Below are 19,740 nucleotides of genomic sequence, written 5' to 3'. Positions count from 1 at the left end.
CATGCAGCTAGAGCTATAGGCAGTTGTGAGCAGCCTGATGTGGGTGCTGGGAATTGAATTCGGGTCCTCTGGAAGAGCAGCAAGCTCTCTTAAGTGATGAGCCACGTTCCCAGTCCCTAGAGAGTCTTTAAGGAACGCTACCACCAGCTTTTGATGGGAGTAATCGGGCACAATCACTTCACGATCGTCCTCTGAGGATCACAAGTGTACAAACTGAAGGCAACAGTCAGTCACATTGAAGGACAGAATTCACACAGAAGGTGGGGTTCTAACTCCTTTAATCACTGAGTTTGTTTTAGGAGAACTCAGGTAACCGAGGTTTTGTGGGAACAGTGCTCGTACATAAAGAACAGTCAGTCACATTGTAAGGACAGAATTCACACAAAAGGTAGGATTCTAACTCCTCTTTAATCACTGAATTTGTTCTAGGCAAACTCAGGTAACTGAGGTTTTGTGGGAACAGCGCTCGTACATGAAGAACAGTCACATGCTCCATTTCTCCCTGTTAACACAGTCACGAAAACAAAAACTTAAAGCCATAGACCACCGCACTTCTGTTTACAAAAAGCCACAGACAGACATGCATTTCTCCTTTATCTGGAGGACTTAAATAGATGTTTGAACATTAAGGCTGTGACAATTCCAAAACATAATAAAAATCTAAGTTAAGGCTTTATGACTGTTCTGAAACACATACTGATCGTCGACTGTGACCAAAACCATTGTTTACCACGAGGTTGGGTTCATCTGCCTGGGCATGTTACGAACTCATTACTGAGTCCTTCGAATCGGATGGATGGATGGATGGATGGATGGGATCCATCAGCAACGTCATCCATTTACTTTAATGAATCATTAGTCCCAGGTTTTATTTTGAAGGATCAGCCTTCAACAGCACGTGCAAGTGCCACAGGAGGAGCAGAGCACTTGTGGGTGACTGAAAGATTTCCCATGCTGCACTGATTCTGATTTGCCTGAGAGCTGTGCCCTAAACATGAACCCAGGACCTACCAGCGCAGAGCCCAGACCCCAAGGCATGCTTGACCTCTGAAAACACAGAAACCTAAGTTCTGTTACCGAAGCAATAGGTTTCCACCTTGTTTTCTTTAATGACTGCTTAGTACCACAACAAAATGGAGAATACCACAGTTTAGACGTATCTGTTCTATAATGGCTAGCCTCAAGGCACAAATAATACCCTTACTAGAACTTCCTTTGAGGAAAGGTGAGGGTGGTTGGAGGGAAAGCCACTCTAATTGTAGGCAAGACACTCACCTTAACCAGATTACCAGTGCAAGGTCTTTTGGGCAGGAATGTCCCTTCTACTTTTTTCCCTTCTTAACACTTAAGAGGGACAACTGGATGCAGGCATGCAGGAAGCCCACAGATTTGGTCACAGACGTCTTCAATGACGCTGAGAGAGCGGGGGAAGGTTTTTCTACTACGCAGGAGGCACCACCCTGCCCAGGTGAACATAAAGGCGAGTCCAAAGGTGTCTCCACGGTTTGGATGCCTTGCTCTTACTAGAAGGACCGCTATTTATACTAAGTGCTTGCTGCTCTTGTGCTGGGCAGTGACATCACAGCAAAGAGCCTCTGGGAGGTCCACTCAAGCCGGCAGCTGCCGCGGCTTAGGACAGATGCCACAGCAGCACCTACGTGGAAACTTGCAAAAGCTAAAGACAGCCGTGGTTTCCAAGTCTTAGAAAGGAGATGGTGAGGTAGGCGCAGCAGCAGCTCGCGAGCCTCAGCCGCACAAGCTTCTTCTAAGCATCGGAGGTGCTGTGAGAGTGTGCTGCACTCGGTGAGAGCACCCGACTGCCAGGTAAACTTGCCTTCAAATGGTTGTACGGATTTTATAGCGTGAAATGCTCTTTTTCGTTAAGATGGGAAGTCTAGCTACGCAGGCGCAAACGCAAGCGACAAAAAAACATTTTCAGATCAACATCTTACACTTTATAACACACTCACATTTATACACCGGTTTTCTGTTTACAAGTACAAAAGGCAAAGAGCTGCAGTGAATCTCAACAGCGGCAGCACTGACTGAATTCCCGAGTCAGTACCACCGTCCTTGTTCTCAGGTTCTAAACCCACAAGGGAGGAGTCAGCGCCATCCCTACCTGGCCACCACCTTCAGAAGTCAGAGACCGAGTGCAGCTCGGCGCACGTCTGGGTTTCCACCGAGCTGAACTGAGACTCCATCGTGTTCCAGGCCAGGTCGGCCAGAAGGAAGTCATCCATGGCCGTCTGAGTCTCGTTGCTGGTGAAGAACAAGCTCCCCAGCGTCTCGAAGCCAGAGCTCATGGTTTGTGTTTCTGCGCTGTTCAGCTGGACCTTGCTCTCCAGGACAGGTGCCTGTCTAGCGGTGGAGGCTCCTTCGGTTTGGGTCTCTGTGTCAGATGAGTCAGTGCTCATGGAGAAGCTGGAGTGTTTGAGGATGCTGCCCAAGGGCAGGTGAGGGCTACTGTCTAGGAAGAAGTTTAAATCCGTCTGTGTCTGTGTGTCAAACATCTCTAGGCCTAAGAAGTTCGAACTTCCCCTGCACCCATAGGGCTGTGCTGAGGGGTCTGTGAGGAAGAAGTCGGTTTGGGTCTCTATGTCCAGGGACTCCAAGACTGGCTCAGTGGCTATGGTGCCGAGTCCACTCTCTTCGGTCTGAGTCTGGATATTTGAGGCTGAAAGGAACTCCTCAATATCAAAATCAATTCCAGAATTCTGGGCTGGACCTGATGGGAGCTGGGGGTCAGAGCCAGGATTTGTGTCAGACAGAAGACTCCGGTTGTCTAGGGTCTGACCAGGCAGATTACTTGACAAGATGTTTTCTAAGTCACTCAGCAGATCTATGGTTTGGGTCTGGTTATCCGTCATGTTCTGTGAAGGAACCATGCTATTGTGGCCACCGAAGTTCAACATGGGCGCAGATTTCTCCATAACGTGACTTAACATCTTAGGGTCATTCTGAGGTAACAAACTGTGAGTCACTGTCTCTGCAACCAAGCCACTGCTCATGATGCCATCGGCAGGAACGTGGTATGAAGAATGGACACTCTCAAAAACGCCCCCACACAAGCCCGAGTGGCCCACCTGCACTCGGTCGTCCATGGGGCTCTGCATCCCGCTGGTCTGGGTTTCTCTGGAGATCCCACCTGGCTGGAAACAAGCGTCTACGAATGCATCCGTCTGAGCAGCTATGGATGACGTGACCTTAGAGCTGGGCACAAATGTCTGGGTATGGACACTAATGGGAAGGGACACTTGAGAATCAAAGGACAGGTCAGTCTGAGAACAAGATGACACAGAGGAGTCGGGGCCAAGCCACTGAGCTGCAGGGACCAAGTGCGGTGAGGCATAGGACAGATCGGTCTGCACATTGATGGAGGAGATGCTGCTCTTCTGACACGCACCCCCCAGGTCCTGTAAAGGGTTAGACGGACTTTTACCTATGTTCACCTGGACACCTGTACTGACGGGCTCAACAACAGGACTGATAATTTTTGGAAGAGGTAAGCTCTCCTTTAGGGAGCAGGCCTCTGAATCCAGGCCGAGGATCAGGGTTCCCACTGACAAAGGTACTAAGTGCACAGCACCTGCAGCAGAACCCTGATCCACACCTAACACCACAGGCTGGGCTGAGGTGTCGGTGGCAGGCACAAAGACAGGCATGGGGGAAAGCTGCATGACGGGAAGGTTAACCAGAGCCACCTTGGGCTTTGGTAAGAGCAACTTGTGCAGGTGCCGTGGAGGTGTTGGGACACTCTGCTTTCTGGCATGAGAGCTATAAGAGTCTTCAAAAGACGTTACTAATTTTATCTCTGAAGCTTCTAGGTTGTGAGCATCTGGTTGAGGGGTCGGTTGGTGGTTCAAGGATTCAATGGTCTTACTGGACAACTTCTGGCTTTGCAGGTGGTTTTCCATTTTCTTCTTTTTACTAGGTGGGTCCCTGGAAACAGTGATAAAGCAAAATAAAACAACTTTAAAAATGCAGCTTTAAAAAAAGATTTATTTACCTTTAATTTTAATTTATGTGCATATGTGTTTGTATATGTCACATGTACAAAGGTGATCATAAAAAGCCAGAAGAAGGCATCAGATCCCCTGGAGCTGGAGTTACACATGCTTGTGAGCCACCATGTTGGTGCTGGGAACTGAACTTGGGTCTTCTACAAGAGCAGCAAGTGCTCTTAACCACCGAGACATCTCTCCAGCTCCTCAGCTCACACCCTGTCTGGTTTCTTTCTGCTTTTCCTTTTGTTGAGATAGGCTGACTGTATACCTCTGGCTGACCTCTAACTTACAGTGATCCTCTTCCTGCTGCTGTCTCCCAAGTGCTCAATTACAGGCCTCTGCTTTACCCTCCTCAACTTAGATCTTTAAACATTAGGACGCTTGCAAGTATTGTCATGCCTACAGCTGAAAGCTTCTATAGCAAATGCAAAATTGACCTTTTAAAATGAAGTGCAAAGCTGGGCCTGTAACCCGAGCTGCACAGGAGGAAGGAAGACTGCAAGGTCAATACCAGCCTGAGCTACAGAACGAGTACAAGGCCTGTCTCAAAAATGAAAAAAGGGGGAAATGGGTAAGAAATGCCAACCTCGGCTGAGGGGCTTCTGGCAAACAGTGACTACTGGAGGAAGGAGAGTTGGTTTCTTTAAGGGAGTGCCGCTAAATAAGCTGATGAGGCTACAGTGGATGGACTCACACTGAAGGACATTTGGGGGCACAAATGTGGCTCAACAGGCCTTAACGTGTACGACAGAATACAAGAAATCCAGTGATGGAGCTATGTGGGGGGAGGGATCCTAAGTATAATCAAGATGTCTTGTATGAATTCACAAAAATTCAATAAGAAATAATAAAGGAAAGAAATGAAAAAAAGTAAAACGAAGATGGGGTGGGACTCAGGGGGAGCACCTGCCCAGCATGCACGAGGCCCCACAAAAAGTAAACAGACAAAATGAAGCGCTGATTGGCGATAAAACGGTGTATTTCTCTAAAGAAGATGCTAGAAGTTGAGGTTTTCAAATGGCAACAGGAAGAGGGTCTCAGAGGGTTTGAAAAAGAAAAGGAATGGAGGCTGGAGAGATTGCTTAGTGGTTAGGGGTGCCTGCCACTCATTCAGTTCCCAGCACCCATGTCTGGTGACTCAAAACCACCTGTAACTCCAGCTCCAGGAGATCTGACCGCCTCTTCTGGTCTCCATGGGTACCCAGAGACCTCTTTGTCTGTCTGTCTCTCTCATACACACACACGCACGCACTATCGCACGCACGCACGCACGCACGCACGCACACACACGCACACACCACACACACACACAAATACAAATGAAAATAAGTCTTGAAAATAAAAAGGACCTGGGTCAAAGCCCCAGGCTTGAGCCAGGCGTTGTGGTGTCACTTGTAACCCCTGTGGCAGGAGGCCATAAGTTCCAGTCTCAACTACAAATATGAAACAAGCAGCCCAGCCAACGCTGCCATCTGGCCTCCTCCATCTGCACAGCCTGTCTCCACTGACCCTTCCTCACACTCTCGGCTTTCCAGTTTCTTTTCAGGCTCTTCCCGAAGCCACCAGCTGCCATCTCAGCCCCTCACCTGTGTTCTGCAGGGATCTCGTGGCCAGTTCGGTAGATGTGAGACTGCAGCGCGGTTCTGCTGGCATAGGGACAGCCACACGTGCACTGGAAGGTCTTACCACAGTCCTCCGCGTGTCTTTTCAGGTCCCACTCCGTACCATACGAATTGCTACATTTGCTGCATTTATGCTTCTTTTCAGCATGCATTTTCATAAAGTGCTGCAAACACACAGGGGTAAAGATAAGGGATAGGAACACTAAGATCCACCACACACCCAACTTCCGACTGACTGTCCAGGTACACGGTACAGCGGGCCAAGGCAACTGTCCAGGTACACGGTACAGCGGGCCAAGGCAAATGCATATGCGAGCAGGCAAACTTGAGTTTAACATATGCTGCTTCCTAAGGGCTGCTGGCTTCATGTGGAGTGAGCGGCTGTCCTGGACCAGTTCATGTGTTTAGACTCTGATCTACATAAGTGCTGTGGGTTGAGAAGGTGAAAGACTGTGAGGTCCTTTCCAGGCAGACCCTGGGGAAGCATTTCACTTTATTTTTATTCGGGCCAAGTGTGGTAGTGCATGCCTTTTAAAAAATTATTTATTTTAATTTATTTTTGGTCTTTTTGAGACAGCATCTCCCTGTAGCCCTGGCTGTCCTGGAATTCACTTTGTAGACCAGGCTGGTCTTGAACTCAAGAGATCCGCCTGCCTCTGCCTCCTGAGAGTGGGGATTAAAGGTGTGCACCACCACGCCTGGCTGGTAGTGCACACCTTTAGTCCCAGCACTTGGGACCAGAGGCAGGGGAACCTCTGTGAGTTCGAGGCCAGCTTGGTCTACATAGTGAGTTCTAGGCAGGTTAGGGCTACATAGTGAGACCCTCAAAAATAAATATATATATTTTTTGATTTAAAAAACTTTTTAGTCTTTTGAAACAGGCTCTCCCTGTAGCCCCAGCTGGCCTGAAACTCACTATGTAGGCCAGGGTGGCCTCAAACTCACAGAAATCTTCCTGCTTCTGCTTCCTGAGTGCTGGGATTAAAGGCGTGTGCCACCTTTATTTGTAATCAGGTTTTTGTCTGTGTGCATGTGCATATGGGTGCCTGAGGAGGCCAGAAAGAGGATGTCAGAGTCTCTTAGAGCTGGAGTTATAGGTGGCTGTGAGTCGCCCAATGAGGGTGCTGGGAACAGAATTTAGATCTGTGTACGCCCTTAACAGCTCATGTCTCCAGTGCTCTATCACCTTCAGTCTTGAACCTCCTCCCCAGTGGCTGGGTCCCTCCCCCCCAGGACGGCTGCTACTCTTCCTTTCCTTGGGGAATATTGGCTTTGTATCTTGCCGTCTACCTGCCCATAGAGGCAGATTACCCACGGGTCTGCAGCACAAATGTTCTCACTCTGGGCTCCACCATCTGCCTTTCCTCCTCTCCAAACCTAGGTCCTGGCCCTTCGCTCCAGAACCAGCTTCATTTCTCCACCTCAAGGTACAACCAAATACCCGGGGAACCACTGGGGAGGGGCCTGGCCAGGAGCTCTCCCCAGAACTCAGGCTCAGACCTCTGGTTATGTTTGCTAAGCAGTGAGAACACACTGGGTTTACACCATTCATATGGCCTCTTCAGAGACGCAAAGAGACAAGTGAAATACCTGTTTTACGAGAGAAAACTGAGAAAATGGCCTGTCGGGACCACGAGGGCAGCCTTCGATGGGGCAACAGTAGAATTTCGGGACGGTTTTCAAATCTTTTCTTACTGTAGGATTTACTATGCCATCCTGCAAAAGGAAAACCCAGCAGTTACCTTACAGAACCCAGCACCGCACAGAAAAGGGAAAGTGTTCACAGGTTCTTTTCAATCCCAGCACTTAGGAGTCAATTTGAGGCCAGCCTGGTCTATACAGCGAGTTCCAGGCCAGCCAGGGCTACATAGTGAGACCCTGTCTCAAAGCCAAAACCAAAACAATAAACTCCTTCTGAATGTAAGACATCTGCCCTCGCAGCTAGCTTGCTTGCAAACAGAATCCTGCTTGCCGAGACTCCAGCTCATGCAGCTCACAGTTTGGACACAGCTCACTCTCATCTGTCACCCTGCCCTAACATGCTTAGTTCAAGCCCCTCGAGTAAACCGGCTGTGACCAGGACCTGCAGACTGCTCATCAGGAGCAGTGCAACTTATTTGTTTTGAGGCAGGGTCTCCCTGTAGCCCCAGCTGGCCCAGAACTCACTATGTAGACCAGGCTGGTTTCTATCTCACAGAGACTTCTCTGCCTGTCTTCTGAGTGCTGGGATTAAAGTTGTGCACTGCCACGTCCAGCTTTTTCCATCTTACTTTTTGTTTTATTACGTGTGTGTGTGTGTGTGTGTGTGTGTACATTTGTGCCATAGCACACATGGTGGTCAGAAGACAATTTGTAGGAGTTAGTTTTTTCCTTCCACCATTCCACCATGCAGGTCCAGGGACTGCCCTCTGTCATCAGGCTTGTCAGTGACCACCCTTACTTGCTGAGTCATCTCATCAGCCCTCTGTCTTAGTGAGATAGGGTCCCTCACTGAACCTGGAGCTCAATTCTGATAGGCTGCTTGACCAATAAGCTCTGGGATCCTTCTGTCCCTGCTTCCCCAGCGCTGGGATTTACAGGGTGGAGCCACCATGCCCAGCTTTTATGTGGGTGGCAGGCTCCAGGCTTGGGTACCCATGTTTGCAGTGCAAGAACACTACCACTGAGCCACCTTCCCAGCCCAAAGGAAGACTTGGTTCCCTGGGTAGCACGATTAGGCCTAGGGCCTAGTACAGACTAGGTAAGCACTTTACCACTGGGCTATATCCCTAAGCTGTGACTTTAATTATCACCCTGTCACCTAAAGTAGCTACAATTAGTACACACAACTTTTATTTAAAAATTTTTGGCCGGGTGTGGTGGCGCACGCCTTTAATCCCAGCACTCGGGAGGCAGAGGCAGGCAGGTCTCTGTGAGTTCAAGGCCAGCCTGGTCTACATAGTGAGTTCCAGGACAGCTGGGGCTACAGGGAGATCCTGTCTCAAAAAGACCAAAAAAAAATTTTTTTTAAATGTTTTGAAGTTCACAAATTTTTTTATTATATGTATTTATGCGTGTGTATGTGTGGGGTGCTTTTGTTATGCTGCATGTGTGGAGGTCAGAGAACAACTTGTGGGAATCCTTCCACTATGTGGGTCCTGGGGCTTACTCAGGTCACCAGGCTTCATTGCAAGCAAGCACCTGTACCTGCTGAGCCATCATTACAGACTTTTCGTTTATTATTTTATTCTTATTTTTAAAATATTTATTTTATTTTATGTGTATCCGTGTATTGCCTACATGTAGGTAAGTGCACCTGTGTGGTGTAGTTCCCACGGAGGACAGAAGAGGCCGTTGGATCCCCTGGCACTGGAGTTATGGACAGTTGTTAGCTGCCATGTGGGTACTGGGATTCGAACCCAGGTCTTCTGCAAGAACAGCCAGTGTTCCCAACCGCTGAGCCATCTCTCCAGTATTTAAAATTTAATGAGTATAATCCCTGGAACTAACATAGTTTTTACTGCACATCAGGCACTGATGCATCCGTGTATCAACTCTGTGTATCAACTCATTTAACTCAGATAAGCTTTAGAAGTGCAGCTCACCCTTTTTGTAACCACACGTTCTACCACTGAGCCATATACCTCCAGTCTATTATTTTCCTTTATTTTGACACAGGGCCTTCCTAAGTAGCCCAAGCTGCCTTTAAGCTTGTGACCTCCTGCTCCAGTTTCAGGACTAGTTGGAAGTATGCCTGTGCCACCCTGCCCAGCTTTGAAGTTTGTTCAGATGGTTTAGCAGATGAAGGTACTTGCTGCACAAACCTGATGATCTGAACTTGGTCCTTGGAACCCACGGTAGGAGAGGACTGACTCCCCTGACTCCCACAAACTGTCCTTTCACCTCCACACATGTGCTGTGGCACATGCATGCCCACACTGCACAAAAAAATAATAAATAGCTTTTTATTAAAATTTTTTTATGTGCAATATTGCTTGCATTTATGTAAGTGCACCTGTCTTGTGCAGTGCTTATGGAGGTCAGAAGAGGGTGTTGGATTCCACTGGAACTGGAGTTATGGATAGTTGTTAGCCACTATGTGGGTGGTGGGAATTGAACCTGAGTCCTTTGGAAGAGCAGTCAGTGCTCCTAACTGCTGAGCCACCACTCCAGCCCCAGCTTTTTTTTCCTTTGACCTCAACTTTAACCCTTCCCCAAAGGTCTCCCTGTAGTCCAGCTGCCTGGAACTCACTATGTAGACCAGGCTGGCCTTGAACTCCCAGAGATCTGCCTGCCTCTGCCTCCCCAGTGCTGGGATTAAAGGTGTGCACCACCACACCCGGCATAGCCCCAGCTTTTTAAGAGCATGGTTTTCAGTGTTGCTCAGGGTCTCCTTGAGGCTCAAGTGAGCCTCCTTCTTCAGTCTTTGTCATAGCTAGATGGGTCTGCACTTATGCCACCACACCAGGCTATAAGTGTGATAAGGTACCTTCTTGACCATAGCCACACCATGTTGAAATCTAGGCTGAATCTAGCCTCTGACACTGAAAGGCAGTTGGCCCATTGTGTGGGAACAGGATGATATGGCTCAGTGGCACCAAGGTATGAGTTTGAGAACACAACAGCAGCCTCCTGGTTGCCTTGAGAACAAGTCAGCACATCCTGGTCACTCCTGCTAACCATAGATTCATGGCTTCTGTGCTCTATGCTTGGCTTGCTTTTGCAGAATAGTGGTTGTTAGAGGGGCTTCCACCCCTAAGCTAAGGAAACCCTTGGAAACTTGAACTGTTCGTCAGGCATGGTGGCACACATCTTTAATCCCAGCACTTGGGAGGCAGAGGCAGGCAGATCTCTGTGAGTTCAAGGCCAGCCTGGTCTACATAGTGAGTTCCAGGCCAGCTGGGGCTACAGGGAGACCCTGTCTCAAAAAGACCAAAAAATAAAAAAATAAAAATTATAGAAAACTTTTCACTCTGGAATGTGATTTTTCTGTATAAAAGTTTACCCTAAGAATTGCTAGGCACTGCATTTGGATTCAAATGCCCTGTGTAGTTGCTGGCCGGTAACAAAGGACTTTCTTTTGGCATTATTTTGTGTCTGGGTGGTCTTCTCTGGTGAAACACCTCACAAGTGACTTTTCAGCTGGCAGTTTTTAACATTCAAATATATGTGCGTGGGTGCATTCAGAGGCCAGAGAACTACCTTGGGTGCCTTCATCAGGAAGGCTACCCACTTTCTTTGAGACAGGGTCTCTGACTGGCCTAGAACTTGCCAAGTAGGCTAGGCTAGCTGTCCAGTGGTCCCCAAGAGTCCTCCTGTCTCTGCCTCCTCAGCTAGGATTATGAGCACGTGCCACCATATTGAGCATTTTTATATGGGTTCTAGGGATCAAATTCAGGTTCTCATATTTTGCAAGGCAAGTGATTTGCCGACAGACCTGAGTTTTATCATCATCAGTCAGTTTAGCCTGAAGTTCTCTGTGTTATGCACAAATCTCAGGCCTGAGACTCCTGGTGGCTTCAGGCAGATTTCTTGTCTGACCCTTCCCAGCTGGCTCTAAAGGAGGTGGTGGGATGATGGCCTTGCCTGTCCATGTGTCATCAGAGAGAACTCGGTGGCAGGTTTCTGTGTCAGCTGCTGCTGAACCACCTAGAAATACATTCCTCCAGTGTGCTGTTAAGAGGCTCCCACCCTGGGAACACGCCCTCCTCTTCTCCCTCTGCTATGACCAGAGTGAGAAATGACTAACCATCCCGTCTTCCTCTGGCTCCCAGCAGGAACATGTGGACCTTGCTGGCTCTGCCCACTCACTGAGAGGGAAAGAAGCCATGTGTGTTTTATTTTAAACTCTATCATTTCTCTTCTGTTGATTTCAAATTTAGTCATCTCTCCAAGTTTTTCACTTTATGACCCAACCACAACACTGTCAAGGGGCTCAGATTTATTTGGATATGTAAGTGGTCTTCAAAAAAAAAAATTCCCCTTTTCCTTCTGTTATTAACAACTTGCCATCCCAGTGAAAGTATTTATAGATACTGTTTAACCAAAAAAAAAAAAAAAAAGCACTGAGATCAAACCCAAACACCCCTGCACCCCTGCCTGTCATGCCTGTCACTGGAATCCCATCTTCTCTGCTCGTCCATGCACCACCCACTCACCACCACTCTTTAGAAACAAACCATCTTCTGGCTTCATGACTTTATGGTTTTGACCTTATTTTTATTCTTTTTTTATGTATCTACTGGGGGTGCACAAGGCATGAGTGTGGAGGTCAGTTATTACTATTATTATTATTGTTTGGTCCTTTTCAGACAGGGTCTCCCTGTAGCCCCAGCTGTCTTGGAACTTGCTATGGAGACCAGGCTGGCTTTGAACTCAGATATCTGCCTGCCTCTGCCTCTCAAGTGCTGGTAGTGCTGGGATTAAAGGCATGTGCCACTGTGCTGGATAGCTTTAGTGTCAACTTGACACACCTGGGTTGAGGGAGCCTCAATAGGGGAACTGCCTCTATTGGACTGCCCTGTGGCCATGTCTGTGGGGAATGTTCTTGATGAGTGATGTGGCAGAGCCCAGCCCACTGTGGGTGGTGCCACCCCTGGGTAGGTGGGCCTGTGCTGCATAACAAGCAGGCTGAGCAGGGGCCAGGGGAGCAAGCCAGTAAGTTCCTTCATGGCCTGTGCTCCAGTTCCTGCCTCCAGGTTCTTGCCCTGAGTTCCTACCTTGGGCTCCCTGATGAACTGCGACCTGGGAGATGTAAGATAAATACACCTTTTCCTCCCCAAGTTGGTAGTGGTCAGAGTGTTTTGTCACAGCAATGAAGAAACAAAGTACAACAGCCACCATGCCCAGAGGTCAATTATTTTTATCCTTATTTATGTGTATATGTGTGTGTCTGCCACATGTGTGTAGGTACTGGTGGAGGCCAGCAGAGGAACACTAGGTCCTTTGGAGCTGGAGTTACAGACAATTGTGAGCCACCTGACATGGGTGCTGTGAACTGAATCCCCATCCTCTGGAAGAGCAGGAAGCCCTCTTAGCTGCTGAGCCCCATCTCCAGCTTTCGATCCTTAAAATCTTTTTTTTTTTAATTAAAAAAAAATTATTTTTATTTTATGTGTATGAGTGTATTGCCTGCGTGTAGGTAAGTGCACCCATGTTGTGCAATGCCTGCGAGGGCAGAAGAGGCCGTCAGATCCCCTGGAACTGGAGTTACAGTTGTTAGCTGCCATGTGGGTGCTGGGATTCAAACCCAGGTTTTCTGCAAGAACAAGCAGTGTTCTTAACCACTGAGACATCTTTTTTTAAGCTTTTGATTGTTCTGTGGGACTAGGGATGGAACCCAGGGTCTTGAACATGCTAGCAAGTGCTCTATCACTGAGCTTTATCTTCATTCCCACCTGACTCTGTCCCCTCCAATTCCACGCACTCTGTCCATTTTGGATGAACCTTCTCCTTGGAGGGCCTCACACCCTCCTGGCTCTGTTCAGTTGCAGTGTAGTGGAGAGAGCAGGCAGCACTGCAGAGACCTCCAGTGACCTGTCTCTACTACTCACTAGTGGCGAGACCTTGGACAAGTTAATTCACCTCTCTGAGCAGTTAATCATTTCTTTTAAAACATGCTTTATGGGGCTGGATGGCTCTGTGGTTAGGAGCACTGGCTGCTCTTGCAGACCCGGGTTCAGTTCCCAGCACCCACATGGCAGCTAATAACTATCTGTAATTCCAGTTCCAGGGGATCCGACGCCCTCTTTTGACCGCTGAGGGCACTGCACAACACGGGTACACTTACATACATGCAGGCAAAAACACTCATACACATAAAAACAAAACAAAAATAAAAAAAATTAAAGAATGTCTTATTGAAATACTTAATCACTTATTTACTCTGCTTGTGTCTGCCAGGATTCAGGTGTAGCAGTTGGGACAACTTGTGGGGTTGGGCTCTCTCCTTCCACCATGTGGGTCTCAGGGATCCAACTCAGATCATCAGGCTTGGGTGGCGAGTGCTTTACACTTTATGTGCTGAGTCATCTCGTCAGCCTAAAGTTTGAATTTTTTTTTTTTTTTTGGAAACAGGGTCTCCCTGTAGCCCCAGCTGGCCTGGAACTTGCTGTGTAGACCAGGCTGGACTTGAACTCACAGAGATCTGCCTGCCTTTACCTCCCAAGTGCTGGGACTAAAAGTGAGCATCATCACGCCAGTCTAAAGTTTGAATTTTCTACCTTGCCACTATGATCTTCAGCAAATTATACTGACCTGGTTTCCTCGTGTAAAGGGGTTGGATGATGGCGTCTACTTCGGGGCTGAAATGCGGATACAGTTAATAAAAGTAAAGTCCTTGGAACAGTGCCTATCATGCAGTCAGCAGCCAATGCCAGCTACTCCATTCTACCTCAGGTCTGTCCAACCTTTGTTTGGAGACGGGCTCACTCACTGCCTGGACCTTTGCCAGGTAGGCTGGACTGGCAGAGATCCAGGGATTGGCTCTCTCTACCCCCCACCTAGCCATCACCCAAGTGCATGGCACCATGCCTGGCTTTTTGCCTGGGTTCTGGGGATGGAACTGGGGTCCTCAGCACTGACTGAGCCATTGCCCCAGTCCTTTTCTGTTTGCAACAGACCTAACCACCAACAAACTAAACTGGTGTTTTAGCCGCCTTGTGAAAGTCTAATTGAATACAGCTTTTGCTGAACTCTGGCATCTGCTGGCTGTAATACAATGACATTGCCCCTCATCACTGACCTCTTATCACGTTTGTCTTTTTGGCTTTTAAAAACGGAACTTCGAAGGGCTGGAGCGATGGCTCAGCCGTTAAGAGCACTGGGGGCTTTTGCAGAAGATCTGGGTTCAATTCCTAGTATCCACATGGCAGCTAACAACTGTCCTTAACTCCAGTTCCAGGGGGTCAGGGGATCCAATGCCCTCTTCTGACATCCTTAGGCATTGCATGACACAGGTGCACTTACATACATGCAGGCAGTACACACATACACATAAAAAGTTAAAATAATAAAAATAATAAAATATTTAAAAGTGGAACTTTGAACTAACAATCCTTTTCCATTTGGTATTATCAGTGACAGAAAAATGAGTGTGTCTGAAGAGGTGAGGTGACCCCCAAATCCTTCATTCACATATCTGTGGTTGAATTTCGCTTAACCAGTTTATATCCAGGAGACGGCCCCTTCAATGGCTCCTAAGCTGTTAAATGCTCCATAGAACTGCTGACCAGAAGGCTTTAAACTCATGCTGCATCCTCAGGGGTGCTGACAACCCCAACCTCCTTCCCAAGCTCTGCATGAGGTGCCTACTTCTCTGCAGACCCCACTCCCCTCTCCAGCCTCTCGTGTTCCACAGCTCTCTGTGCTCTCCTGGTTCAAGTCCTGCAGACTCTCTTTTGCAGTGTAGCTAGCCACTTAATAAATTTCTTTCTTGTGCATACCTTGCCAGACTTGTCTTTTTTTTTTTTTTAATGTGTATGCATGTATTGCCTGCATGTAGGTAAGTGCACCTGTGTTGTGCAATACCCGCGGAGGTCAGAAGAGGCTGTCGGATCCCCTGGGACTGGAGTTACAGCTAGGTGTTAGCTGCCATGTGGGTACTGGGATTTGAACCCCGGTCTTCTGCAAGAACAACCAGTGTTCTTAACTGCTGAGCCATCTCTCCAGTCCCCAGATTTGTCTTTTTAAAGCATATCTTCGATCATGCCATTACCCCCGACGTCCAGACTTTGCTAGCCTGGTAAACTAAAGGTCCCCATCTTTTCTACAGGCAGAAGTGTGCTTGGGACCAGAACTCTTCTGATTTTCAGATATTTGCGTAGACTTTACCAGTTGAGCATTCCTAATATGAATCCCCTCTCCCCAAATGCTCCAAAACCTGAAAAACTTTGAGCTTCCTGTTGGTGTTCGAAGAATTTTGGATTTGGTGGGGGAACATGTCAGATTTTCAACCTGTAATTTTAATTTCCCAATCTTTTTCAGGGTGAGGGATTTGTGTCTCCTGCTGGATTTGGGAGTATTCTGACCACACTAAATGTTCAGTACAAACTTGTGGTATTATACTGAGTGCTCACGTGACCACCTGAGCCAGCAATGCAGTCAGAGTGCATGTTAATTACCTCCATGTCCCAGCTGGCCACAGCAACCACCGGGCAACACACATATTTCCACCTTCTGGGGGGCCAGCTCCACATCACAGCGGCCCACACCGTTTGGGGCTTTCTCCTCTTATCCTGAGAGAGTAAGCGCAAAGGCAGGCTGGGGAGAGAAATGGCGGGACACGGAAGAACACGAACCGTGGTAGGAAAGACTACTCTGTTCTGCAGGCCTCTGCACACGCAAGAACGTTTAACACTTACCAGTTGTGGGACCATATCTTGTGTGGATAATGGGGAAAGTCCACATTCTACTATTAGGATCTTTTACTCCCTTCACCATTAGTTGTTGGATAGTTATTTTATGCTGACTTTCTCCAAAGGCACTTTACATTTTACATGTAACTGTGGAATGCGGAAATATTTTGTGACAGAATTTGAAAAGGCACCTAGCAGAGCAGACAAAATAAAATGGAGGATGCAGCTGGCTGAGAAGTACGTGCCCAGAATGCGTGAGGCTGAGGAGCTAGGTCTACCTTCAGCATCACAAAACAAAACAAAACTCCCTCAAAACAGGATGGGGAAAGCATTCATAGACTAAAGGACAGGGAGGGGCTGGAGAGATGGCTCAGCAGGTAAGCTTGAGTTCTGCTCTGGCAGAGGACCCGATTTCCCACCAGCACCCATGCCACCTGGCTTACAACTGTCTAACTCTAGCTCCGCTGGCCTCCAATGCCCTCTTTTGGCCTCTGTCAGCACCCATACTCATATGCTATATACACATGCACACACATAAATAAAAATAAAAATATTTTTAAAAACACGAAAAAGATAAAGGAGGGAGGAAAAAGACCGAACAGGGAGAGATGAGAGGACCACCGTGAAGCCCAGCAGAACTGCCCAGCACCTTCCTCTCTATAGGACACACCTGAGAACCAGTTCCCTTTCTCCCCTCATTCTAAACTGAAAATTGGGAGTCTGCGCACACTATGGTCTACAGGAAACTTGCTGCAGACTTTTAAAAAAATAATCCATGGCAAATCACTAAAAGCACACTCCTGGGTGGAGCTGAACACAAAATCCTCTAAGCCAGGTCTAAAGCTCCCAGTGCTGCTGGATGGTAGGTTCTGCACATGCCCCCCTGCCCCCTTCTCTGCTTCCAAATGCAGGGAACAAAGTATCTCCAGCGTCAAGCAAGGCCTACCTCCTCCCACTCTTCTTTTCTCTGGATCATTTTAGCTCTCCAAATCATCGCAGCTCCCCTTTCTCTGTGGAGCCTGCTAAAGGCACCGCTGGCCAGTATTTCCAAATTGCCTTTTAGGACACAGGATATAGACATCTATTTGAGAACCCACAAAAAACCAAAGCCAGCTTATAACTCCCCACTCTTCCTTGCTATCCTTCAGAAGGGCTTGGCGATCATTTACATTTAAGAAGGTGGTATTAGCTGGGTGGGGTGGTGTGCACCTTTAATGCCAGTACTCAAGGGGCAGAGGCAGGTGGATCTCTGTGAGTTCCAGGCCAGCCAGTGCTAAGTGCTATATAGTGAGACCTGTCTCAACAAAACAAAACACAATACAACTCAGAGCAGCTGCAGGGCAGAAGGGGCACGCACACTGGACTGATCCAGCATGTTCCCCAAGCCACACGGAGCCTCCCTCCCGGCTCTCTCTCATCCTGTACTACTCTCTTCTCTCTTGCCTTCTAATACTTGGAGACAAGGGTGAGGAATGTTGACTAAAGAGCCTCTTGGCAGGAAGTGGCCAAAGGCGTGAAGTCACCAACCTGGGGCCTCTCAACAGGTACAGCTGTTCTGTCGCATGGTCCCCTTCATTAGAGAACGGGACTTCCTTTCCACCAAGACAGCAGATGCCCAGGGCTTGCAGACGGCATAGTTACCAAGATACAAGTCTCAAGAAAGTGAGCTGCCTGACAGAACACTAGGGACAGTTGTGAGGAGGTCTTATTCCTGCTAAATAAGACTGCCCCAGTGACTCGGCAAGAATCTCCTCCGAACAGTCCATCTTTCTGTGCTCAACATCTGGGGTTCATAAAAGGATCCAGCGTGTACACTGTGCTGTCAGCAGATGAGAGAATCTGAAAAATGAACAACGACCCTAGGCAAAGGATGACACTGGAGCTCTGACATGCTCAAGTCTGAGTAAAGAACTGACTGTTGAAACCTGTTTTTGCTAGAGCTGGGCACAGTGGTACGTACTGTAATCCTACCACTTGGGAGGCTGAGGCAGGAGCATTCCTAGTAAATTTGAGGCTAGTCTGGTCTATATAGCCAGTTCAGGCTAGCCAGGGCTACACAGTGAGACCATGTCTCAAAACCAAACTAAAGAAAACCTGTATTTGCTCAGACATGTCCCTTTTATCACATCATATCTGGCTTCTTCTGGATCCCTGAACTTTAGGCATTTTAAAAAACATAATCAGGGGCTGGAGAAATGGCTCAGCGGTTAAGAGCACTGGCTGTTCTTGCAGAGGACCTGGGTTCAAATCCCAGCACCTGCCTGGTGGCTAACAACTGTCCGTAACTCCAGTTTCAGGAGATCCAACGCCCTCTTCTGTCCTCCACGGGCATTGCAGGACACAGGGCACTTAGACACATGCAGGCAATACACTCATACACATTTAAAAAAAAGAGAAAAACCAAAGCCCCATCATCAGAAACAAATCTATTGCACGTTATAAACTAGTCCTCCATGGTAGTGGAAGTTTTGTGCTTCACAGAGGCTTAACAAAGTTCGGAGATACAGAGCTCTAAATGGCAGCTCCAAAGAAAATAACAGATAACTTGCTAAGAAGTGCTGTGTAAGGCAACTGAGCCACACCAGGGAAGGGTCTGACCAGGCGGGCACCGTTAGTTTGTGATCAGAAACATACTATCTGGGGCTAGGGATGCAGTCAGTCAATAGAGTACTTGCCTAGCATGCATGGGGTTTGAGCCCCAGCACTGCATAAAACTGGGCATGGTGGTGCATGCCTGTATAATCCCAGCACTTAGGAGGCAAAAAGGCAGGAGGATCAGGAGTTCAAGGTCATTCTTGGCTACATAGTGAGTCTCTTGAGTTACAAGAGACACAAACTCTTATCAGCAAGCAGAAAATACTGAAGCTGGGTTATGGTTGTTGTATGCCAGGTACAGAGAACTGAGAATTCCTACATAGACATGCTTCGTCCACCTAAGTTGTAGACAAAAAGGCTTCCAGTGACTTGCGTTTTCCATTAACGCCACTGCCAGCAGAGGTCTGATGGTGGAAGGAAACTTCCTATTCTAACAACCGAGAAACTGTGACTTAACAGGTCTGCGGTGGGGCTCGGACATCAGGACTTATTAACAAGCTTCCCGAGTGCACCAGAGGTCTGAAAATCACTGTCCCCCTTTACATAACCCGAGGAGGACTTGCTCAGACGACTGTCACGGTATCTACCGCCTCCCCCTAAAGATCCACCGGAGGAAGCCTCCCTCCCGTCTCATTCCTGCAGCTGAGCTTAGCAACGCCGTAAAACTTGTATGTAACTCAAGCGCTGAGCGTCCAAGCTGCCGCCGCTTTAGAACCACCCCGCGAGACCCAGAGGCAGTTTCGTGGGTGGGGTGGAAAGCGCGTGGGGTTGGCCCGGGGTGCCTGGGTGGCATCACCTGGCTCATCCACGGAACCGGGGTGCTGGGCAGCTCACCGAGAAGAGGCTGGCCTGCTGCGTGTGCGCTCCCCGCGCTCCAAGCACCGTGCGCGCTACGGGCGCAGGTGTCCGGGCACCGCGCACCCCCCGGCAGCGTCCCGCTCACCTGCAGCCGGTGGCTCTTGACCAGGTGCATGTTGAGCGCGGGGCTATTAGGCAGGATCTTGCCGCAGCCGCGCACGGTGCACAGGATGTTGGTGCGCACGGCCCGGGACAGCTCGCTCACCGACGGCTGGATCAGCTCTCGGGCCGGCGGCCCCGTGGCCGCAGCTGGAGGCTTCGCCGGGCGCGGGCGGCTGCCCCGCAGCCGGGGCTCCGACGGCCTCCACGGGCCCGAGGCGGCGG

The 19,740-nt window shown here is 48.6% G+C and overlaps 1 protein-coding gene across 2 annotated transcripts; it reads right to left on the bottom strand.

Moving 5' to 3' along the window:
• Window positions 1–389: 389 nt before the first annotated feature.
• On the bottom strand, window positions 390–19,734 carry Atmin (ATM interactor). 2 transcript variants are annotated; one of them, XM_008848263.3, is made up of 4 exons: window positions 19,502–19,734; window positions 7,220–7,345; window positions 5,594–5,793; window positions 390–3,942 (listed from the first exon to the last, which is right to left on the bottom strand). In XM_008848263.3, exons 1-4 carry the CDS (start codon window positions 19,529–19,531, stop codon window positions 2,136–2,138), a joined length of 2,163 nt encoding a protein of 720 aa, XP_008846485.1. In that variant the 5' UTR covers window positions 19,532–19,734; the 3' UTR covers window positions 390–2,135. The 2 variants fall into 2 exon arrangements, with proteins under 2 accessions (XP_008846485.1, XP_029409469.1); XM_029553609.1 differs by lacking the exon at window positions 7,220–7,345 and having other exon boundaries at window positions 19,502–19,660.
• Window positions 19,735–19,740: the final 6 nt, after the last annotated feature.

The sequence above is a fragment of the Nannospalax galili genome, unplaced genomic scaffold, assembly GCF_000622305.1.
Source record: "Nannospalax galili isolate Female #2095 unplaced genomic scaffold, S.galili_v1.0 scaffold1744, whole genome shotgun sequence".
In the NCBI taxonomy this organism is placed as follows: Eukaryota; Metazoa; Chordata; class Mammalia; order Rodentia; family Spalacidae; genus Nannospalax; species Nannospalax galili.
This window is presented reverse-complemented; position numbering and strand designations above follow the sequence as displayed.

Coding starts and splice junctions, on each gene's coding strand:
- Atmin (XM_008848263.3), bottom strand. CDS start 19,531: ATGCACCTGGTCAAGAGCCACCGGCTGCAG. Junction 5,794..7,219: donor AGTTTTCTCTCGTAAAACAG/GTATTTCACTTG, acceptor GTGTGTTTGCAG/CACTTTATGAAAATGCATGC. Junction 3,943..5,593: donor GAGATCCCTGCAGAACACAG/GTGAGGGGCTGA, acceptor CACTGTTTCCAG/GGACCCACCTAGTAAAAAGA.